At 35.2% G+C, this 24,432-nt stretch overlaps 4 protein-coding genes and 1 pseudogene across 4 annotated transcripts in view; 1 reads left to right on the forward strand and 4 right to left on the reverse strand.

Annotated features, from left to right (window-relative positions):
• The window catches only part of LOC127898820 (uncharacterized), a 94,940-nt gene that overhangs the window by 54,135 nt on the left and 16,373 nt on the right, over positions 1-24,432 (forward strand). The window lies entirely within an intron of this gene.
• LOC127898823 (receptor-like protein 34) lies at positions 12-3,245 on the reverse strand. Its single transcript, XM_052431312.1, has 3 exons — positions 3,210-3,245; positions 687-980; positions 12-629 (listed from the first exon to the last, which is right to left on the reverse strand). Exons 1-3 carry the CDS (start codon positions 3,243-3,245, stop codon positions 12-14), a joined length of 948 nt encoding a protein of 315 aa, XP_052287272.1.
• On the reverse strand, positions 9,731-12,760 carry LOC127898824 (receptor-like protein 6). Its single transcript, XM_052431313.1, has 3 exons — positions 12,363-12,760; positions 9,992-10,178; positions 9,731-9,943 (listed from the first exon to the last, which is right to left on the reverse strand). The coding sequence occupies exons 1-3, from the start codon at positions 12,758-12,760 to the stop codon at positions 9,731-9,733; spliced, it is 798 nt and encodes a 265-aa protein (XP_052287273.1).
• LOC102619429 (G-type lectin S-receptor-like serine/threonine-protein kinase CES101) lies at positions 17,124-20,327 on the reverse strand. Its single transcript, XM_052444280.1, has 6 exons — positions 19,662-20,327; positions 19,279-19,490; positions 18,997-19,207; positions 18,103-18,340; positions 17,871-18,018; positions 17,124-17,688 (listed from the first exon to the last, which is right to left on the reverse strand). The coding sequence occupies exons 1-6, from the start codon at positions 19,864-19,866 to the stop codon at positions 17,377-17,379; spliced, it is 1,326 nt and encodes a 441-aa protein (XP_052300240.1). The 5' UTR covers positions 19,867-20,327; the 3' UTR covers positions 17,124-17,376.
• On the reverse strand, positions 22,800-23,695 carry LOC112495549 (protein RAE1-like; annotated as a pseudogene).

Genomic DNA, 24,432 nt, shown 5'->3' on the forward strand with positions numbered 1-24,432 from the left:
TTGAAGTAAAATTATTGTTGGAGTAATCCACGTAGGAAGTATTTGGTGACATGTTGGTGGGAGTGCAAGTCAAGCAATCCGATTCCAGGAATAGAGTAAGGTTCTTGCAAGCTCTCTAGAAGATTGTGTGAAAGATTTAGGGTGTAAAATTGGCCACTATTAACTTCCCAAATCCAATTTGGTACCTCCCCAAATATTTGGTTATTTGAAAGGTCCAAGTTCGTCAGATTAGGAATGACCCTCGGCTTGCTTAAAGCCAATCTCAATCTGCTAAACTTGTTGGAAGAAAGATCGAGGGTCTCAAGGTTTCTGAATTCAAAGAATATTGATGAGATCCCCCCAGTCAAATCATTAGACGAAAGGTTTAGGTAGTTAAGATTTCTTGACATGTAAAGCCGAAGAGTTGGGATGCGACCTGAGAAATGGTTAGATGAGAAGTCCAAGTGAAATAATTGGGTGAGATTAGCCATTGAAGTGGGAATTAGCCTAGTGAAATTGCAACTGCTGACATCTACACTTGCCAAATTTTCAAGGTTCCCAATGGAATCTGGTAGTGTGCCCGAGAAGCTCGTGTTCTTCAGGTTCAGGTTCCGAAGAGAAGAATTCTTAGGAAAGTGAGGTAGAGAACCCTAAAGCAATGGGTTATATGACAAGTCAAGAGTCTCAAGTGTAGGTACCTGCAATACCTTTTTTGGAATCTTCCCGTGCAAATCACACTGGCTGAGATCCAAGGTGGTCAAATTTAACAAATTGGCCACAAACTCTGGCACTTGACATGACACAGCATGATTGTCACGCAAACGAATAACTGAGAGTGACCGTAAATTTGCCAGGTGATGATTTATAGGACCTGAAAGAAGACTCCTAGACAAGTCTAAAACTTGTAGATTAGGCAGAAAAGACAGAGTTTCGCACCATTTAGTCCTGAGGCCTGAAAAATCTACATTATCAATGTACAATTCTCTGAGCTCTGTTAAGTTCTGAAAAAAGTTAAAATTTGGGATCTGATAAGTGCATATTTTTCATATATTTTGCTATTAATTTCTCTATCTTTTTCTTGTTTTGGTCTTAAATATTCTAGTTATTTTAGTTAATTTTTAATTTAGTAACTTATATTTTATTGTGTTAATTTTTATCTTAGTTTTATTTATTTTGTTATTTTAGGTATATTTTGGAATTAAAGAGAAATTAAATCAGAGCATTTAAGAAGAGATCTGCTTGAAGGAATTAGAAAAAGAAAATAATTAGTGATTTTTGGAAACCAAGAAAACCGAAGCCAACAAAATTAATTCATGCATATTCAGAAGATTATGACCATCACGTGGAGATTAAAGAGGGAATTGAATTTAATTCAATTTGGCGGCTTCATTTAATTGGAATCAAGAATCTTAAAGGGTAATAACATGTGCAAGCATTAAAGTGGCTTTGGCTTGCTCATTGGTTAATATGGGAAGCAAATTGAACAAAGAAGAAAAAGGAAATGGCCATATTTCATGCACGTGAATTGCCTAAACAAGTGGTGGACAAAGCATTGGAAATAAAGAATTGAAATGGCATGTGCATGGCAATTAAAGGAAACAAATTAATTGCTTTAAAATACGGCCAATCTTGGGCAGTATAAAAGCCAACTTTTGGCTTTTGATTTTGAGGAACTAGCAGCCGGAAGAAGAAAAAGGGAAGCCAAGCCAATTAACAAGCCAAGCCATCACTTGAAAGCAAAATTGGAAAACAAAGATTGCAAACCAAAAGTGGCCACGTGAAAGGAAAGAGAATAAAGCCTTTTGGCTTTAGGAAATCATTATTGGCTTATTAATTGAAGCATGAGGTGGCGGTTTTGAGCTTGGAATTTAATTCTCTCCAGGCAAGGATTTAAACAAAGCCAAAGCATTATAAATAGGAAGAATTCGGGCAGCCAAGAGGAGAGGAGAGCAAGGCAGCAAAAAGGAGTGCAGACGCAATTCGAGGAAGAGAATTTGACATTGCAGCCGCGAGAAGAAAAAAATCAGCAGCCGGAATTCAATTGAAGAAAAAGGCAACCGCTTGAATTAATCTCCATGACTGGTTTTATCAATTTTTCTATTCCCAATTTAATTATGTTAGGCTAAATTTTTATTTGGTTGAGGGTGAATTCAAAACCCTAAACATGCTATGCAATTAAATTTAAATTCTATCATTCAATTTATTTAATTGAGATTGTTTATGTTCTTCTATAATTAATGTTCATGGTTTATTCTTGTTTTGTTTGAGTGGCCAATTAGATAGGACTTGAATAAATTTTATTGCTAGATTAAAATTCTTGATCCGTAATTGTCTTGATATTTTAATCATTAGTAGCAGGTTGGAATCAGTGATTTCAATTGAAGAACATAACCTAGGTTAAATAATCCGAGCTTGTGTGTTTATTGCCTAGATCAACCTAATATCTTTCTTTGTTTAATGCTTCCATTATCTTAAATTTAAAGAGCTTGTTTTAAATTATTTAATGGTTAGAGATTAGGTGAAGAGCTTATTTTGCCTAACGACACACTAAGGAAAGATTGAGATTAACAGAGCTTATTGTTGTCTACGGTTGATAGTTTCAATATAAATTGATGATAGAATTAATATATTATGTGCATGTTTGGTGGTGGCGAATGATCCTTTAACCAAAGTTTTCATCATTATTATTTCTTTCTCCTTTAATTAGAGTTTTTATTAAATTCTTGTTCGTAATTTTAATTTCTTTATTTCTTACTATTTAGTTAAAAATTCATAAATCCCCCTTTTATTTTTAATTGGCATTTTCTTTAGTTAGATTAATTTATATTATTATTACTATTACTATTATTATTATTATTACTATTATTTTATTTTAAATCTTGCTTTGGAGTTAATAATAAATATAACTAGCATAGTCTCTGTGGGATCGATCCTTACTCGCTCTGTACTAATTATTTATATTAGTGGTAAGGTTTTAAATTTGGTGCACCTTAACGACACTACCAAATTTTTGGCGCCGTTGCCGGGGACTAGCGTTTAGTTTGTTTATTATCACTCGTTTTATTTTATTATTTTTATTTATTTATTTATTTATTTATTTATTTATTTATTTTTATTTCTTTTCTCATTTTATTTATTTATTTATTTTTAATTAGTTATTTTTTGTTCTATATTTAGATTTTCATGAGCATAGAGGACATTCGATTGAAACTCGAACAACTTAGAGCAACCTCATCATATTCAGAACTTGATTTTGCCATCCACATTCCGCTCCCGAAGACAGAGCCAAGCAGCCCAGAACCCCAACCAATGGCTCAGAATAACAACCGAACACTTAAAGAGTTGGCAGCTCCTAACTTGGACCAGCAACCCTTATGCATTGAGAATCCAAACCCTCAGGTAAACTTTGAACTCAAATCTGGGATGATTCATCTTCTTCCTACTTTTCATGGTCTTGCAGGAGAGGATCCAAATAAGCACTTGAAGGAGTTCCATGTGGTCTGCTCCACAATGAAACCAGCCGGAGTTTCTGAAGAGCAAGTTAAGCTAATGGCCTTCCCATTTTCTTTGGCGGATTCAGCCAAGGAATGGTTGTACTATCTTCCCTCCGGTACTGTCACTACATGGAATGAGATGCGTCAGCTATTTTTGGAGAAATATTTCCCAGCATCAAAAGCTGGCAGCATTCGAAAAGAAATTTGTGGAATCCGACAGTATAATGGAGAACCGCTCTACGACTATTGGGAACGATTCAAAAAGCTATGTGCTAGTTGCCCCCACCATCAGATAAGTGATCAACTTCTTATTCAATACTTTTATGAGGGTCTACTGCCTATGGATAGGAGTATGATTGATGCTGCTAGTGGAGGAGCACTCGTGGATAAGACACCAGAAGCAGCCCGAAATCTCATTGCTAACATGGCTGCTAATTCCCAATAGTTCAACACTAGAAACGATCTACTGCCGCCACCTAAACGAGTCAATGAGGTAAGTACTACTTCTTTAGAAAAACAAGTTTCAAATCTTACTTCTTTGGTGCAACAATTAGCTCTAGGGCAACAAATGAGACCGTGTGGCGTATGTTCTATGGTCGGACATGCGACTGACATGTGCCCTACTCTCCAAGAGGGATCACATGAGCAGGCCAACACAGTTGAGGGGTTCCTAGGCCAACCAAGACAAAGGTATGATCCCTACTCTGATTTTTATAATGAAGGGTGGAAGGATCACCCTAATTTTAGGTATGGGAACCAACAACAAGGCATTCCTAATGTGGCACCATCTCGACCACCGGACTACCCCCAACAGCGGGTGCAACAACCTTACCAAGTTCGACCACCCCCACCTCCTCAAAATCAAGGTACATCTTTAGAAGATCTTGTAAAAGCTCTCGCTACTAACTCTATGCAATTCCAACAGACTACCCAGACACAGCTCCAACATTTAGAGAATCAAATTGGCCAACTGGCCACATCTATGAGTAGGATAGAGGGTAGAACTTCAGGAAAGTTACCTTCTCAACCAGAAATTAATCCAAAGGAGAATGCCAGTGCTATGTCTCTTAGGAGCGGAAAGCAATTGGAACCATTATTAGCTAAGCCATCAAAAGTATCCACAACATTATCACCCTCTGTGACCAATTCCTCACCTGAGGCTCTTCCTTTAACAAGGGAAGATGATTCCCACTCGGCATTGCCAGTCGATCCATCTGGCCAGGTAAGTATCCCCTCACCTCGAATTAAGACTCTCTCCATTCCTCCACAATTTCCTAGTAGATTTAAACAATCCAAGAAAGAGGAGCAAGAAAAAGAGATCCTTGAGACCTTTCGTAAAGTAGAGGTAAATATTCCTCTACTTGATGCTATTAAACAAGTGCCGCGTTATGCAAAGTTTTTGAAGGAATTATGCAGCAACAAGCGAAAGTTGAGCGGTAACGAAAAGGTAAGTGTAGGAGAGAATGTTTCTGCTGTACTTCAACGAAAACTTCCGCCTAAGTGCAAGGATCCAGGTACTTTCACTATCCCCTGCACTATTGGTAATACTAGATTCGAAAGATGTATGCTAGATTTAGGGGCCTCAATTAATGTTATGCCATATTCGATTTATAACTCCTTGAATTTAGGTCCAATGGAAGAAACTGGTATAATTATTCAATTGGCTGACAGATCTAATGCTTACCCGAAGGGGGTTATGGAAGATGTTCTTGTGCAGGTCAATGAATTGGTCTTTCCAGCTGATTTTTATATCCTTGAAATGGAGGATGAGTTGTCGCCCAATCCCACTCCTATTCTGTTGGGGCGGCCATTTCTTAAGACAGCCCGAACCAAGATTGATGTTCACGATGGAACCCTTACAATGGAATTCGATGGTGAAGTGATCCGCTTCAATATCTTTGAGGCAATGAGGTATCCTAGTGATGTTCATTCTGTTTTTGCCATGGATGATATTAATACTTTAGTGCAGGATTTCTTTGAATTATCCGGTAATGACAGTTTTGAAATTGCCATAAGCAAGAATCTTACGAAAAATGATTCTAAGGAACATGCAAATTTGATAAAGTTGGATGATGAGGTAGAGGAAGCTATGGCGATCTTAGATGGAGCATTCACATTACGCACCAATGGGTATAATGTTTCTTACCTTGAATTGCCTTTATTAAACGAGAAACTTTTACCTTCAATTGTGCAGGCACCTACATTAGAACTTAAACCACTCCCAGAACACCTGCAATATATTTACTTGGGTGAGAATGAAACACTTCCAGTCATAATTGCTAAAACCCTTACCCCAGTTCAACAAGAAAAATTAATTAGGGTGCTTCGGGATCACAAGACGGCGATTGGCTGGACCATTGCCGACATTAAGGGAATTAGTCCTTCCATGTGCATGCATCGCATTTTGCTAGAGGAAGGGTCTAAACCAACGAGAGATGCACAACGCCGCCTTAATCCACCAACGATGGAAGTCGTAAAAAAGGAGATACTGAAACTCCTTAATGTGGGGATTATTTATCCCATTTCTGATAGTAAATGGGTGAGTCCTGTGCAGGTAGTTCCAAAAAAATCAGGCATCACAGTGGTCAAGAATGAAGAAAACGAGCTTGTGCCAACTAGAGTTCAAACTGGGTGGAGAGTTTGCATTGACTATCGTAGACTGAATGCAGCCACTCGCAAGGATCATTTTCCTCTGCCATTCATTGATCAAATGCTTGAAAGGTTAAGTGGTCACTCTCATTATTGTTTTCTTGATGGTTACTCAGGTTATAATCAGATCGTTATCGCTCCGGAAGATCAAGAGAAAACAACATTCACATGCCCCTTCGGAACATTTGCTTACCGACGCATGCCGTTTGGTCTCTGTAACGCTCCTGCCACTTTCCAAAGGTGTATGATGAGTATTTTTTCTGATTATGTAGAGAACATCATTGAGGTATTTATGGATGATTTTACAGTTTATGGTGATTCTTTCGATAAATGTTTAGATAACCTTACACTTGTTCTTAAACGATGCATTGACACTAACCTTGTGCTTAATTGGGAAAAATGTCATTTTATGGTTAATCAAGGTATTGTACTAGGCCATGTTATTTCTGAAAAGGGGATTGAAGTTGATAAATCTAAGATAGATCTTATACGCTCCTTACCACCTCCCACTAGTGTGAGGGAGATTCGTTCTTTTCTTGGTCATGCAGGTTTCTATCGCAGGTTTATCAAGGACTTCTCCAAGATAGCTTTACCTCTCTGCAACTTACTTCAAAAGGATGCAACGTTTGACTTCAATGAAGAGTGCCAAAGAGCTTTTAAGAAGTTAAAAGAAGTTTTGACATCGGCCCCTGTGATTCAACCACCAAACTGGGATTTACCGTTTGAGATTATGTGCGATGCCAGTGACTATGCTGTTGGAGCCGTGTTAGGCCAGCGTGTGGGCAAGCTTCCTCATGTCATCTATTATGCCTCTCGTACATTGAATGATGCACAACTTAACTACTCCACCACAGAGAAAGAACTTTTAGCAGTTATCTTTGCCTTAAAGAAATTTCGTTCTTATTTAATTGGATCTAAGGTAATCGTTTACTCTGACCATGCAGCTATTAGGTACTTGCTCGCCAAAAAAGATGCCAAACCGCGCCTTATACGATGGATACTTCTATTGCAAGAATTTGACATAGAGATTCTAGATAAGAGAGGTTCTGAGAATTTGGTGGCAGATCATTTGAGTCGACTTACCTATAACGAAGATGCACTTCCATTGCATGAGAACTTTCCAGATGAGCAGTTATTACATGTAGGTATAGTTACTCCTTGGTATGCAGATATTGTCAATTACTTGGTTACCAGGACAGTACCGAAAGAGATAACCCGTGCACAAAAGGCCAAGATCAAGAGTGATGCCAAGTACTATGTGTGGGATGAGCCATACTTGTGGAAGCATTGTTCTGATCAAGTTATTAGAAGGTGCGTACCCGAAACTGAATTTACTTCTATTCTCACCTTTTGTCATACTTTGGCTTGTGGAGGACATTTTGGACCAAAGAGAACAGCCCTTAAGGTACTTGCAAGCGGTTTTTATTGGCCATCACTATTTAAGGACGCATATTTGTTTTGCAAATCTTGTGATCGCTGTCAGAGAACATGTAATTTAGGACCTAGAAATCAAATGCCACAATCTCCCATTCTTATAGTTGAGATTTTTGATGTTTGGGGCATCGACTTCATGGGACCATTTCCTTCATCGTTTGGTAATCTCTATATTGTTCTTACGGTTGATTATGTTTCAAAATGGGTGGAAGCAAAAGTCACCCGAACTAACGATTCTAAGGTTGTGGTAGATTTTATAAAGAGTAACATCTTTACAAGGTTTGGAACACCAAAGGCAATTATCAGCGACAGAGGCACTCACTTTTGTAACAGGTCAATAGAAGCCCTCTTTCGAAAATACAATATCACTCACAAGGTATCTACATCTTACCATCCTCAAACTAGTGGGCAAGTTGAGGTGTCTAATAGGGAAGTGAAATCAATCCTTGAAAAGACAGTTAATCCGAATAGAAAGGACTGGAGCTTACGGCTTGATGATGCACTTTGGGCATATAGGACCGCATACAAAACTCTTATTGGTATGTCACCCTACAGGTTGGTATATGGTAAGCCTTGTCATCTTCCAGTGGAACTTGAACATAAAGCATGGTGGGCTGTGAAACAATGTAACATGGAACTGGACATCGCCGGTCAACACAGAAAGCTCCAATTGCAAGAATTAGAGGAAATTCGAAATGATGCCTATGAGAGTTCACGAATCTATAAGGAAAAGACTAAGGCTTTTCATGACAAGCAGATCTTGAGAAAGAATTTTGACGTTGGACAGAAAGTTTTGCTATTCCATTCTCGCCTTAAGTTGTTTCCAGGTAAGTTACGTTCTCGATAGGTTGGGCCTTTTGTTGTTATTAATGTTTTTCCTCATGGTGCAGTTGAGATCAGGAGCTTAAAGACAGGTAAAGAGTTCAAAGTTAATTGTCATAGGTTGAAGCCTTACTATGAAAATTTTCAAACACTCAATGTAGATGAGGCTCCACTTTATGAACCTGCGTACGTTGATGAGTGAAACTTGAGAACCAGGTCAGGCTGAGGACAATAAACCAAGCGCTTATTGGGAGGCAACCCAATGGCTGGAGAAAAGATCTTGAGAGCACGCCATAATAGATTTGATCTTTCTCCCTCTCATTCTCATTTACTTTACCTACATTGTGTTGACTTTTGTTTGTTTTTGTTTGTGTGTCTCATCTCATTTTCTCATGTTTAATTCTGTCTTTTGTTAGCTTAGGCTTACATTGAAGACAATGTAAGAATTAAGTGTGGGGGGGTGGATTTCGAACTTAGTTTTTGTTGCTTTGTCTTTTTCTTTTTTTTTAATAAAAAAAAAATTCAAAAAAAAAAAAAAAACATTGTTTTGAATATTAGCCAGTGATAAGAATTTGATTGACAATGAATATGGTTTTTAGAAAGGGTTGAATATTACCTTAGTTTATACTTGATTCTTGTGTTGATTTCCTCTTAATTGAGATTCTTTAAACCATGAGCACTAATATCAATTCTTTCATAATTTTGACTTAGAATTTGAGATTGACGCAGTCTGAGTTAAGAATTTTAGATTGAGTAAATGACTGTTTGTCTTGATTCTTATCTCCACAATACAGTGTAGTATACACAGGCACTATAGTCAGAAATAGCTACCTATAACCCTTAAGAGTGAAGCTATCCTTGAGTAATTTGGGCCTATGTACCACCAGTATGTAGAGGATAATCTACCATGAGAAGAAGGCTACCTTAAGGGGTAGAGTGAAAGCTCCTGACTAAAAAAAAAAAAATGAAAAAAAAAGCACACAAATGCCTGTAAAAGAAGAAAAAATTTTTTTTTTGGAGATCAAGATGATAAGATTAGTTTGACCTACTCTTTTCTTTGTTCAAGGCAAAGGCTATTGATATTGAAGATTTTGGGAATAAATTTTAATTGAATTGATTCACACACACACTATGAGAATCAAAAGAGAGATGGGATTGACTATTGAATTAAAGTTAGAACTTCGATAATATTTGAAATTTTCTTTGAGCTATATGATTTATGCAATCTTTGAGGCTAGTTTTATTTTAAATTCCTTTGTTCTTTTTCTGCTAAAATAAAAAAAAATGCAATGATGTTTGTGGGTATCATCACTGAAGCCCTCACGAGACTATAACTCGTCCACTAGGGCCGCCTAGGGGTTTAAAGGCTTGTTGCATACGCTAAATGCAATCGTGAGATTAGCCATTGAAGTGGGAATTAGCCTAGTGAAATTGCAACTGCTGACATCTACACTTGCCAAATTTTCAAGGTTCCCAATGGAATCTGGTAGTGTGCCCGAGAAGCTCGTGTTCTTCAGGTTCAGGTTCCGAAGAGAAGAATTCTTAGGAAAGTGAGGTAGAGAACCCTAAAGCAATGGGTTATATGACAAGTCAAGAGTCTCAAGTGTAGGTACCTGCAATACCTTTTTTGGAATCTTCCCGTGCAAATCACACTGGCTGAGATCCAAGGTGGTCAAATTTAACAAATTGGCCACAAACTCTGGCACTTGACATGACACAGCATGATTGTCACGCAAACGAATAACTGAGAGTGACCGTAAATTTGCCAGGTGATGATTTATAGGACCTGAAAGAAGACTCCTAGACAAGTCTAAAACTTGTAGATTAGGCAGAAAAGACAGAGTTTCGCACCATTTAGTCCTGAGGCTTGAAAAATCTACATTATCAATGTACAATTCTCTGAGCTCTGTTAAGTTCTGAAAAAAGTTAAAATTTGGGATCTGATAAGTGCATATTTTTCATATATTTTGCTATTAATTTCTCTATCTTTTCTTGTTTTGGTCTTAAATATTCTAGTTATTTTAGTTAATTTTTAATTTAGTAACTTATATTTTATTGTGTTAATTTTTATCTTAGTTTTATTTATTTTGTTATTTTAAGTATATTTTGGAATTAAAGAGAAATTAAATCAGAGCATTTAAGAAGAGATCTGCTTGAAGGAATTAGAAAAGGAAAATAATTAGTGATTTTTGGAAACCAAGAAAATCGAAGCCAACAAAATTAATTCATGCATATTCAGAAGATTATGACCATCACGTGGAGATTAAAGAGGGAATTGAATTTAATTCAATTTGGCGGCTTCATTTAATTGGAATCAAGAATCTTAAAGGGTAATAACATGTGCAAGCATTAAAGTGGCTTTGGCTTGCTCATTGGTTAATATGGGAAGCAAATTGAACAAAGAAGAAAAAGGAAATGGCCATATTTCATGCACGTGAATTGCCTAAACAAGTGGTGGACAAAGCATTGGAAATAAAGAATTGAAATGGCATGTGCATGGCAATTAAAGGAAACAAATTAATTGCTTTAAAATACGGCCAATCTTGGGCAGTATAAAAGCCAACTTTTGGCTTTTGATTTTGAGGAACTAGCAGCCGGAAGAAGAAAAAGGGAAGTCAAGCCAATTAACAAGCCAAGCCATCACTTGAAAGCAAAATTGGAAAACAAAGATTGCAAACCAAAAGTGGCCACGTGAAAGGAAAGAGAATAAAGCCTTTTGGCTTTAGGAAATCATTATTGGCTTATTAATTGAAGCATGAGGTGGCGGTTTTGAGCTTGGAATTTAATTCTCTCCAGGCAAGGATTTAAACAAAGCCAAAGCATTATAAATAGGAAGAATTCGGGCAGCCAAGAGGAGAGGAGAGCAAGGCAGCAAAAAGGAGTGCAGACGCAATTCGAGGAAGAGAATTTGACATTGCAGCCGCGAGAAGAAAAAAATCAGCAGCCGGAATTCAATTGAAGAAAAAGGCAACCGCTTGAATTAATCTCCATGACTGGTTTTATCAATTTTTCTATTCCCAATTTAATTATGTTAGGCTAAATTTTTATTTGGTTGAGGGTGAATTCAAAACCCTAAACATGCTATGCAATTAAATTTAAATTCTATCATTCAATTTATTTAATTGAGATTGTTTATGTTCTTCTATAATTAATGTTCATGGTTTATTCTTGTTTTGTTTGAGTGGCCAATTAGATAGGACTTGAATAAATTTTATTGCTAGATTAAAATTCTTGATCCGTAATTGTCTTGATATTTTAATCATTAGTAGCAGGTTGGAATCAGTGATTTCAATTGAAGAACATAACCTAGGTTAAATAATCCGAGCTTGTGTGTTTATTGCCTAGATCAACCTAATATCTTTCTTTGTTTAATGCTTCCATTATCTTAAATTTAAAGAGCTTGTTTTAAATTATTTAATGGTTAGAGATTAGGTGAAGAGCTTATTTTGCCTAACGACACACTAAGGAAAGATTGAGATTAACAGAGCTTATTGTTGTCTACGGTTGATAGTTTCAATATAAATTGATGATAGAATTAATATATTATGTGCATGTTTGGTGGTGGCGAATGATCCTTTAACCAAAGTTTTCATCATTATTATTTCTTTCTCCTTTAATTAGAGTTTTTATTAAATTCTTGTTCGTAATTTTAATTTCTTTATTTCTTACTATTTAGTTAAAAATTCATAAATCCCCCTTTTATTTTTAATTGGCATTTTCTTTAGTTAGATTAATTTATATTATTATTACTATTACTATTATTATTATTATTACTATTATTTTATTTTAAATCTTGCTTTGGAGTTAATAATAAATATAACTAGCATAGTCTCTGTGGGATCGATCCTTACTCGCTCTGTACTAATTATTTATATTAGTGGTAAGGTTTTAAATTTGGTGCACCTTAACGACACTACTAGGATCCCAAGTCTCCAGGAAAATCTGCTTATGGGCTCACGACTTGACAAATCAAGAGTAACCAACCTTGGCAGGCTTGAAATCTCAGTAGGAATCTCCCCTGTGAAGCCACAATGAGAAAGATTCAGGTAAGTCAAATTTGTGAGGTTGGCCAACCTGGATGGCATAGGGAATCCGTAGAAGAGAGTGAAACCCAAATTTAGACTCTGCAGATATTGAAGACTGAAAAGGCCAGATGCATTCTCAAGACTGCCGATGAGTATTGGTTCCGCACTCAAGTCGAGACCAATAACATGACCAGCCTCATCGCAATCTACTCCGTTCCAATCACAACAATCGGTGCTTTCACTCCACTGACTTATTTTTGCAGGTGGAGTAGAATCAACGTCAAATATGAAGCTGTTCTTCATCTGGATTAACAGTAATTTTTGATCGCTCTGACACTGGCCAGACACCAAAACCATATGCATCCCAAAATAATTGACTAAAAAGGGTATCAAGAAAAGCCATGATAAGAGTAAAATTGATCTCATGATTGAGTTTAATAGTAGTTGAAATGAAACTCATAGAAGGGATGAAACTTGCAAGTTGCAATGTATATGTAATATAGACTGATATAATATAGCAGAGGTGGCCCAAGTTAACTAATTACTAATTAGAATGCAGCCGAGGAGGACTTCAGGTCAGCATGATGGAATTGTAAGCACCATGCGCTGATTATTCAAGCGGTTTTGAAAGAAAAGAAGAGTCATAACATGTTGGCAGACATGAATAGGTTAAGATTGAAAAATTGAAGAGTAGGAGTCTTATATTTCCCTGGTAGAAAGCGAGTGAAAATTATCAGATCACATGAGTTACTACAACAACCTGACTTAACGGTATCTATTAACTTACTGAATCTTCTGCTGCAGAAAATTCTTTGAAATGAAATCCGCGAAGAGGAGTGGATACACATTATTTTGGTTGATCTATTTTTCAGATTAGATGGTGGTTATGAACCATGTCTTTGTACTTTATTTTTGTTGGTTTATTAATTTTGTTGTGATCCTAAATTCTATTTGGACAGAAAATAAAATTCTAAATTCGTATGTGCGAATTATGGGCAATATTTTATTACAAGTTGTGGGATTGTTAATGGGAAATTTACACCAATAACCATAAAAATTTTAGTTTTTTCCATCTTAACCCCTCAAACAAATTTCTATCAACATTAGCCATAAAAGAACCGTTGAGACCAAATTACCCCTCTCTCTCATCTCCCTTTCCTCTTCCTCTTGCCTTATTCTCTCTAATTCTCTACTAATTTCAGCATCCACCTCTTTCTTCTTCTTCTATCTCCTATAATCCTCGTAATCGTTCGGTCTAGCGGGGTCGTGCTCCTCGATTACGGTCGAAGTGACGTCAACCAATGCCGGTTGCGGCAGCGCTACCACGTCGTCAGGGGAAGGTGCGATTGCAGGTGAGGAATGGGGTCTAGTCGGGAGAGAATTTTGGATGGTTTTGGGTTTGGATTGGGGCTTGAGGATGGTTTGTGGTGGCGCGAAAATTGACCGGACAGTGGTGGTCGTGTTGGTGGGTTTGTCCTCATCGGAGGGTGGAGGTAGGTCTCCGTACAGCCCGCCTAGCATTTCGCAACGTGGCTTTTGATGGAAAATCCAGGGAAATTTGAATTCCGAAATTGGATTTCGGAGAATTAAAAAGCTGATTTTGTTTTGTTGTTTGGGTTGTCTGATGAGATTCGATCTGAGGTAGAAGAAGATATTACATACGAATAAGAAGAGATGAACAAAGACAAAAGGACTGGCGAAAACAAACAAATATTGAGGTAGAAAAAGCCTGTCGCACCAAGCTTCTTTTCGTTTGTAAAGAAGGGTAATTTGGGGAGAAAAGCGTGTGTTTGGCTAATGTTGATAGAAAAAAATTGAGAGGATTAATTGTGAAAATAGCAAAACTTTATAGATCCAAGTATAGATTTAATCGAATATTAATCCTAACAATCAATAATGTACGACAGAATTGATGAAAAGATTTTAATAACATCCAATTAATCATGTGAAATAAAAACCATAATCATCAAAGAACATTTATAGAGAATTAAATAAATAAAAAGATAATTATTTCATTAAATGAGGTTTCATCCTTAACCTCAGTATAAGAAAATTAGCTAGACATACTTGAATAGGGAGCAACAAAATTAATAAAACCAGCCATGGGAAAAATTGAAGATCTGCTGCAGCCGCCGCTCAATTCTTTTCTCCCTGCCGATTGCCTGCTTTGCAAAAGCCAAAGTTCCCTTTTTATAATGCTTGGCCACCGAATCCTATTGTGATTCTAATAACTAAACCAACTCTTAATAGCTAAAGTCTTAAGCCTGCCACGTAATTGAAAACAATAAAAGCCAAAAGCTATTGATTTCCTTCCTTTATTCTATTTTGACTTTCCATTCAAAGGCTTAATTATAAGCTTTGTTTAATGTGCTGCCCACTTTAGCTTTAAACTTCTTCTTTGTTTGCACGAGCATTGATATTCAATTTATTGGCTTCGATTTCTTCGAACAGATTTTCTTGCACATCTGCTTATTGTCCAATTATTATTCTTTATGCACTTTTCATCCATAATCTCCAATTAATCCCCTATTTAATAAAATAATTCAATTAATTAAAAATAAAAATAACTAGCAATTATATAATAAAGAGTAAAATATGTATATAAATTATGCTCATCAATTTCCATGTTCAACTGGTGTTTAAAGCTAGCTATATAGGCGTTTATAGCCACTATCCTCTCTCTATGTATTGTTGATCTTTCATATGTAATGTAAGGATCACAATAGGACATGAACTGAAAATTCAAAGATCAATCAGATTATGAGTATCCGCTACTTTATCCACTGCTTTCAGCTTCGGCGAAGATCTCTGTGGATTGGACCCATATGTACAAAATGATAATCGTCTCCAATTTTTTAAAAAGTGGTCAGTTTGATTTGATATATAAAATTAATCCTACTCATTATAACTTTGTTTAATCTCTACCTCATAATTAATGGGTTCGTCATATAAAATGTATGGCTTGGTTGTGTCATTGCAATTTTGTATCCGATCGCACGTGTTTTTCCATATTAATCTTGATATCGCTCTTCAAGGCACATCGCCAGCCTCAGTATTTCATTATTTTGCAAGAGGTAATTTACTTATAATACAATGTAAAACATAAACTATTAATTTCAACGTCAAATATGGAGCGATTTTTTATCACCTTGACATTGGCTACACACCCAAACCATATGCATCCCAAATAATTGGCTAAAAAGGGTATCAAGAAAAGTCATGATAAGAGTAAAATTGATCTCATGATTGGGTCTAATAGTAGTTGAAATGAAACTCAGAGAAGGAATGGAACTTGCAAGTTGCAATGTATATGTAATATAGCAGAGTAAAGGTAGCCCAAGTTAATTAATTAGAAAGCAGCCAAAGAGGACTCCAGGTGAGCAGGGAACACTCGTAAGCACCGTGCGCTAATTATTCACATGGATTCGAAAGAAGAGAAGAATAGTAACGTGTTGTTGGACAAAGACATGAATCCTGAATTATTGGATTTTGAAATCAGGATGATTTTTTAAGGGAATGAGTTAGGAGCAAACACTAAACAATCAAAACCCGTGTAATGCTATTTGAACAAAGTGCAAAGTGGTGATAAAATCACCATTCAAATCATGTCATTTTTTTTTCTTTTTACTAACAACCAAAACATAATCGTTTTGATAGTGATTTTGGTGATCATCTTTTTATCCAAAATCTCCTTCTCTCCTTATTATTTTATTTTTATTTTTAATATATATTCACGTAGAAACAAATATGTTCTGGTACGAATTTTGATGGACAAAATAATTTTGCATGAAAATAGTGAATGAGAGAAAATAAAAGTTCATTTCATTTCAGCTCTATCAGTCGGTTAAGTTTTTGCATTGATGCCATACAAAAGTTCAAACTAATTAATGTAAGCAAGACTTAAAAGGGTAAGCGGAGAGAAAAAAGTGACAAAAGAGGGAATATATTAAGTAAGAGATAGAAGAATGATCAATAATTTCTTATTATATGGAGATCTACTACATTAATTTGTTAATTTTTAAAACTTAAAAAAGGCATGTCAACTTCAATATCAACTCTTGCTTAGCTTTAATTTAATGGTCAGAATATTGTGTCCAAATTTTTATTTAAAAGTGTCTCTCTGTAATTAGAATTATATAATTCATAGCAAGATAAGGGTATTAATTGAAATTTAGTTAATTTCTTTGGACTCTACATATGTTCTGATCCTCTCACTCCCTCGGATTACAAATTGTTGATTTTGGCCTCCACAAGTTCGTAGTTTGTTGATTCTGATCCCATTGAACGAAAATAATGGTTCCATGCATGACTTTTTATATATCAGACTCGTGATAGTATCAGACCCCGTTGAACCAATAAAAATCAGGGTCATTACTCCATATAATATCTAATAATTTAGTCTCAGGAGCTCAACTCATATAATATCTTAATTTAGTTAATTTCTCTGTAATTGATCATTCCTCCACTTTTTAATTAAAAAAAAAAAATCTAATGATTGACTGAATGCAATTTGTCCTCGCGTCAAAACCAACTCTGATTTGCTTGCGGGACCTGTAGACTTCGAAAAGTCTTGCAAGGATTGACTGAATGCATTTGATAGTGATTTTATTGGTCTAAGAAGAGCCAACTCATGATTGTATTCGGTTCTCGCGTTATTACATTTAGTTATAATGACTGACTGAAAGACACATGCACGCTATAAAATGAACGGGAAGAGAAGGATAACAGCTAGCACTCAAGATTTTGGTGTACTTAATTATTCTTTCTGGGAAATGGTCAGTACATATTGACTTTTGACATTTCACACCAGCGAGTCAAAAATAGGAAACTCAGGTAAAATCTTAGACCAGAGGAGTATTTATAACAACCTAACCCCAAAGTGTATGAATTAACTTACATAATCTTTTGCAGCTGTAGGAAAAATCCTTGAAACCATTTCCCAAAAAAGGACTCGATACACATTAAAATAAAAGTTAGCGCGCTTCTAAAAGAGAGATCGTTACTTGGTTGATTGAACAATCTTCTGTCTTGCCGGTGGACGATGTTGAAGTGACTGTATTTCTTACATACGAAAAAGCAGGTTGTTTCGGAGGAAGTAACGTTGCAGCTTCATTTGTAAGCATGGATACAACATCATTCATGGTGGGTCTATCATCAGCACTTTCTTGTACACAAAGGAGTGCAATGTTCGCATATCTTAAAAGCATCTGCTTGGAGGAATATTCATCTTCTAATATTGGATCAATCAACTCCAATGTCCTGTTGCTTGTCCACAGATCCCATGCCTGAATAACCATACGATGTTATTAGATAGTCGTACACTCGATATAGAGAATAGTTTGTCAGGTGCAAAAATCCAAACGTTTTCACATTGCGTGTGTCCACACCTGAGCATGACTTGGGAATTAATATATATTTTCACCTAAGTAATATAAAAAGGACATGTGTAATCGCTGTTACTACTTACATAACCTAGCAGATTGAGAGAGTCGGTTCGATAAAGTCCAGTGTTCTTCTTGCCACTTACAATCTCGAGCAACAATACTCCAAAGCTAAACACATCAGATTTAATTGAAAATATTCCTTCGAGTGCGTATTCGGGGGACATATAACCACTGTAATTCAATAATTGATAAATAGTAATCAGTAATTTGTGCATAACTTTATCACCTTAATTTTGATTTGTGTAATTTACTTACTAAGTCCCAACGATCCTACTAGTGTTTGCTTGTAACTCATTTCCTCCACAAATTCTTGCCATTCCAAAATCTGATATTTTGGGATTCATGTCTTTATCCAACAAGATGTTACTGGCTTTTAAATCTCGATGAATAATTCGTACTCTAGAATATTGATGAAGATAAAGAAGCCCTTGAGCTATCCCTTCAATAATCTGAACACGTGTTACCCAATCTAATAACATTCGCTTGGTTGGATCTAATTTACAACAAAAAGACTAAAAGTCATTATGCATGAAAACAAAAAAATGTTGACCGCATAATCTGACGTAAATTGATCTGGTGACTTAATTTTTTTTTTAAAAATCCGATAATTGAATGATGTTAATCATTAAACTTAAAAATAGTTAAATGAAATAGTAAATGGTAAATATTCTTTTAGGTTGGGTAAACAAATGATTGAATTGGACTAGTTTTTAAGATTGAATTGGAATGGATTAGACTGAATTATTTTGTAGTAATGTGTTGTGTTTGGTTTAGTATTGGACCGGATCATATTAAATTCTATTTAAGGAAGTTGAAAAAAAATTTAAAAAGTATGATTATTTCTTAAAGTTATATTGCTGATTATTGAATATTAAATTGAATAATTTTGATATTTAATATTATGTAGTTGTTTTAATAAATTATTGAATGAAATTTTGATATTTAATCTTAAATTAAACGCTAAATGATATTTTAAATAAATTAATGAATAAAATTTGGAAATGTAATATGGGCTAAATTCTAGTTTAAATAAATTTTGAAATAAATTTTTGATATATAAGTTTGCATTAAATAGTAGTTCAAACAAATGTATGAATAAAATTTGAAGTAAGGAATATGTAAGAATAAGAAACAGATGCAATAACTAACCGAAAAGAAAGAAGTCCAAGCTTTTGTTAGGCATGTACTCATAGATCAGAATCTTCTCGTCTCTATCTATGCAGCAGCCCAAAAGCCTAACAAGATTCTTGTGCTGAACCTTGGCTATCACCGAAGCTTCATTTTTCATCTCTCGCAAGCCTTGTCCAGATCTTCCCGAAAGCCTTTTCACAGCTATCTCATCTCCTTTTTTTAACACTCCCTGAAGATGGTGAATTTATAGTTATGTTAAAAATGAAATTATTGCTCCAAAGAAAATGATATCTGTAGTACCTTATAAACAGGTCCAAAGCCACCCTCTCCGAGCTTATTTGCGTCGGAGAATTTATTTGTTGCAGTAGAAACACTGGAAAAACTGAATAAGGGAAATTGATCAACTTCCTTCTTTTTGCTTCTTTTTGCCTGCTTATTGTTTGCAGGAAGCTCGATGATAACATTATCGGCTTTCAGGTTCAAATCCAAATCAAACATCATCAAATCCTCCCCTGAATGGTGAAGAAATTAAAGCTTTAATTAAGATATGTATATGTGTATATGCAAGGGTCTAATGCACATTAGGAATCCCTATCCTATTTAAATTAGTTTCCTAGATTGTAGTTAAGATATGTACATTTATTCAACTCTCAAAATCGTGCAATTAAATGAGAAACTTTTACCACTGCTTCTGGGCTTTCTCCTCACACAAAAGAAAATCAAGCCTGAAATGGCCACTGTTGCCAGAGTGATCGACAAGACTAAGCAAGAAATTGCTGGTGGACTATAAAAGAAATAATCACCAGATACACCAAATGTCAATGATAATATCAAGAAGACCGCAGACACCGAAGCAACAACAATAATGAAGATTGCAAAGCGATCCATTGAGGTCGATCAAATGATTATTCCAAATGTTGCGACGTGTATAATTCATGTATTTAGGAAAAAGCCAAGGCCGACTTCAGGTCACCATTAAAATGATTTTTTTTTTCTGTTTTTTGGGTTGTAACTAACGACCAAAATATTGTCGTTTAGATAGTGATTTTGTCGATTGCCTTTTATCAAAATCTCCTTTCTCCCCTTCTTATTATTTTCTTTTCTTTTCTTTTTAATTTGGATTCAGATTACACATAAAAAAACATATATATTCTCATACCAATTTTGATGTACAAAATGATGTCGCATGAAAGTAATGAATGAGTAAAAATCAAATTTATGGTGCTTTTGGTGTCATTTTTTCGATTGGTGTTTTCTATATTTATTTTAAAGAAGTAAAATAGGTTTTTGATGTGATATTCCCAAATTGAAAAGGTATTTGGTAATTTATTTTCTAAACAATATATAAAAATAAAAACAGTAAAATCTGTTTTTTTTTATTTGTTTGACAATATAAAAACAGCGAAAATATACGTGGTAGAATTTTGTTTTATAAAACAACTTTTTCAGTAATTCATTATTTAATGCATGTGGTAATTAATTTCTTAATGTCTATAATCATTATAATTTTATCAAGAAAAAGTAAATGGGCAAGTGTAAAAATATATCATTTAGTTAAAAATAAAAATTTCTACAACCAATATTTTATAATAATGTTCAAAGTCACATCTGAAAAAAGAGAAAAAAACGGATTTTATACTTGAAAGATACATATGCGAAAATTTAACAATGGGAAAAAAATAGTAAAAAAAAAAATTCAAATAGAGGGTTCTTGTACATAGGTGATCCAGGAAATTAATTCATTGGGGACAATGTTATAATAAAAGAATTAGTGAAAATAATTTTTTAAAGTTTAATACTCAATGATATTAGTAAAAATATTCTTACACTTGTTCTCAATGCTTTTTCATATTTTAAAAATATTCAATAATAGTCTCATTATCATTATTTTATGAATTTCGATGGAGTACCAAAAAAGAGCTGAGAAGTGAGAGCAGAGGACTCTGTTTTTTAAATTGAGAGCGGCGAGCAAGATTTGAGAGAGAAGAAAATCGTTTCGAACTTTCGCTAATATTTTGAGTTGTAAAATGTCAGTTCGTCCCCACGACAAAAGACAATTTATAAAATTGATTCATTATTAAATTCTTTTTATAAATTGTCCCCACTGAAAAATAATTATCCCAAAAATTAACAACCCTCTACATCTGCTTCTTGACTTTCTCCTCACACAATAGCAAATCATCAAATCTTCCCCTGAATGATGGAGAAATTAAAAGAAATTAAAGCTTTAGTTAAGATATGTAAATGAGAAGTGGATGCTAATATCAAGAAGACAGCAGCAAGGAAACAAGAACAATGAAGATTGCAAAGCGATCCATTGAGATCGATGATCGAATGATTAATTTTTCTAAATCAATGAGTGTTTTATTATCAGAAGTAACATCTTTACAGATTATTAATAATTGTTAAATATAAAATTCGCAGTAAGATAGTTGTTAAACAAAAAAATATATATCCAATCACTGTCGAGACTTTTCCAAGTCTAACAACACAATGCAAACATATGTACTAGAGCTTTTGTCTTCTTTTTTCTGAGAAATCTTTTTCATTTTTATTTTTATTTTTTAGACATATATACAATTTGAAATCACTAACATTTATAGGACTCTAGATAAGTAATAAGCTCAAATATCTGCTCTCACTAATATTGAAGAGAATGAGCCTCATACGACTGGGCTACAAGCACAAGCTGCCATAGATACTAGATATTTTTTTTTTTTTGAAAATAGTAAAATTATATCATCTCTAGTACACCTTATATACGTATTTCCCGTTTTCAACTAGTCATATTTGTTTTTGAGTAACACTATTTACACATAAAAATGCACAAAACCACTAAAAGATAAACTAATTCACTTTATTAATTGAACAATAATGATAGAATCACAAATAGTTTTTTATAAATTAGTCAGCCAACTACTAATGTCGCAGCAGCTGCTGCCACACAAAACACATGCTTCAGCTGCCTGCACTAAATTTGCCCATTTAACTTACACATAAATCAATGCTCTCATGGAATAAAAAACAATACCTGAGGATTCTGCAAGTTGAAGACAATTAGATTTCTATCTGCAGTGCCAACAACCATAAGTTGATATCTCACCGTAAGTGCATAGCAGCGATCAGGCAGCTGTTGAGTGTGAACAGGATTTGGCTGCCTTGTATCCCAGTACCTAATTACATATTGCAACATCAAGAGGGTAAGGAACTCAAAATACAAGAACATCAAGAGAGTATAAGTGACTGATCAACTACACAAAAAATCGTACAAAGTGCTTACAGATAACACATGGCACCACATGGAGACACAGTAAACTGTTGACCACATCGGATACCCAATAAAACGAAAGGATATACTGTAAACCCAAAAGGAGAAAGAAAAGAGCACAACACCCACGACTTAGAGAAGAAAGAAAGAGAAAAGCCTACAATATTAAAGCACTCATCATGGACATTTCTCTTTAAACAACACCTAAATTATATAAGTATGGACAAAGAATGCTGACAATTTGAGAATCCATAGCCCCTGCCAGCTCTATCCACTTTGAGCATCAGTAATTGTCAGTACAAGTTACTGTGGCAAAGCAAAATACGCACAACAGTTCCATTCGTTCATCTGAACATCACTCTTCTGTTTGAGGTCATGTGAACTGACCACTTAACTATCCCTATGCACATATTGGCCCACTTGGCAAGGTCATTATACTCAACGGCACAACGAAGGCTTCTAACAGATGAACTTATAATTATAAAACCAATTTACTGCCCCAACCAAAATGCGACAGAGACTGCAATTTTAAATAAAAAGAAGTGAAAAAATCTTACTTCAATGTCTTGTCCCAGCTTCCTGTAGCAAGTAGATTCATCTCTGGAATCCAAGCAACCTCCTCAATTGGCACATCATGCATAGCAACAGTCACTGGCTGACCACCAGAGAGTAAAGGCCACATCTTGACCTGCTTGTCACATCCTCCAGAGAAGACAGTAGTTCCATCATCCTTTCATGTTGAGCATTGGACCTTCAAATTTCAAAGATAAGAAAAAGGTTAAATTACCAGCAATCACAAATTCAACAGTATGTTATTCTAACTACCATAAATCTTGCTTTAGATTACCAGATGGTCATGCGAAATTGATGCATGGGCAGTGGCCACAGCAGTTCCACTGTGTGAAATTTCCCAACACCTTACCTGTGAAAGCATTCAAACAAGACGAATGAGAATATCAAGGATGTTAACCAACAAACAGAAAGGCATAACTAAAGGTATAAAAAAAGAACAGAACCCGATTGGACAAACCTGATTATCCCATGAGGTTGCAACCAAGATATTGGCCATGGGACTGAAACAAAGGCTTGAAAAAGAATCATTGGGAGGTTGAGAGACACCTGCCATTGAAAAATTTCACGTAAATACTACTTTTCTAACAGCATCTTTATATTAAAAGATCAACCAAGCTTACTCAAGTATCCAACGAAGCTTCAATGAGAGAACTACACTTCACATTCACCTACATGATATCAACATCTAGCGTATAAATTTGGAACCTATGACCAGAAACAATTTATCTCATTTGAAAATTTGGTGCAACAAACTTTTACATGACCAATTGTAGAAAACTTATCTTCATTAACCTAATGTAAGCGTAACAGTGTGATTCACTTACTAACTACTGTTCTTTTACACTGAAACTCCAACACATTCACAAGCTTAGCCATTGCTCTCAACAATCCGTTCAGCAAGAAAGCAAGCAAACAAATGATCATAGCTTAGCATACATATTTAGCATTAAAAAAGAAAAAATTCTTTATCCAAAAATGTAGAATTAATTTTTACATTAACACAAGCAATTAAGCTTAAACTTGACAAAAGCATATAATAAGTAATTTACATAACTTTATACTTAATCCTAACAACATCATCATAAGCATTAATTCAACAGTCGCCAAGTTCATCATACACAAGAAACCGACAAGAAATTTAACGGTAAATAATTTTTAAAGATTATCGGAAAGAAAAAATAATAAAGAAAATAAATAAATAAAGTATACCTCGATGGACTTGTTAGGGTTTTGATTGGTGGCAACGGCAGCAGCACCGAAAGTAGCCATTAATTTGCTAATTTTTGATCGTTTCGTGATATTTAGTTAGTGAGTGACAGAGCGAAAGATTATTTGTTGATTCGGTGATGATTTTGAAAGAAGAGGGAAACCAAAAGTAAAAGAGAAAAGCTATTTATAGAGAGGACAGAGGAGAGATGTAGTGGGTGTAGGTTAAGACTCTGCGCATACCCCGCGTAGCGTCGTATCAACGCCTGTTAACTGAACTGCGCAATAACTACGACCAGCCAGCCAGGGCTTGAGTCGAGTCGGCGCTAGGAATGGCAGAAAAGTGAGCGCCCGGCCCAGCCAGGCTTTGGCTCCACTTTTAGGTTTCGGGTCGGATTAGGAGTTAA

Source organism: Citrus sinensis, chromosome 7, assembly GCF_022201045.2.
Source record: "Citrus sinensis cultivar Valencia sweet orange chromosome 7, DVS_A1.0, whole genome shotgun sequence".
NCBI lineage: Eukaryota > Viridiplantae > Streptophyta > Magnoliopsida > Sapindales > Rutaceae > Citrus > Citrus sinensis.

Bases quoted from the DNA above. Each gene is read 5' to 3' on its own strand.
- LOC127898823 (XM_052431312.1), bottom strand. From the start codon at position 3,245: ATGTGGATGGCAAAATCAAGTTCTGAATATGATGAG. The intron at 981-3,209 runs GTTGCTCTAAGT...AACTTTTTTCAG, and splicing joins CAAGTTCTGAATATGATGAG to AACTTAACAGAGCTCAGAGA. The intron at 630-686 runs GTATTGCAGGTA...CCATTGCTTTAG, and splicing joins ACGGGAAGATTCCAAAAAAG to GGTTCTCTACCTCACTTTCC.
- LOC127898824 (XM_052431313.1), bottom strand. From the start codon at position 12,760: ATGGTTTTGGTGTCTGGCCAGTGTCAGAGCGATCAAAAATTACTGTTA. The intron at 10,179-12,362 runs GTTGGTTACTCT...AGACTTGTCTAG, and splicing joins GAGATTTCAAGCCTGCCAAG to GAGTCTTCTTTCAGGTCCTA. The intron at 9,944-9,991 runs GTACCTACACTT...CCATTGCTTTAG, and splicing joins TTCCAAAAAAGGTATTGCAG to GGTTCTCTACCTCACTTTCC.
- LOC102619429 (XM_052444280.1), bottom strand. From the start codon at position 19,866: ATGGATCGCTTTGCAATCTTCATTATTGTTGTTGCTTCGGTGTCTGCG. The intron at 18,341-18,996 runs GTTAGTTATTGC...GTTGTAAATTAG, and splicing joins CTTGGACTTCTTTCTTTTCG to ATCCAACCAAGCGAATGTTA. The intron at 18,019-18,102 runs GTAAGTAAATTA...ATTGAATTACAG, and splicing joins AGTAGGATCGTTGGGACTTA to TGGTTATATGTCCCCCGAAT.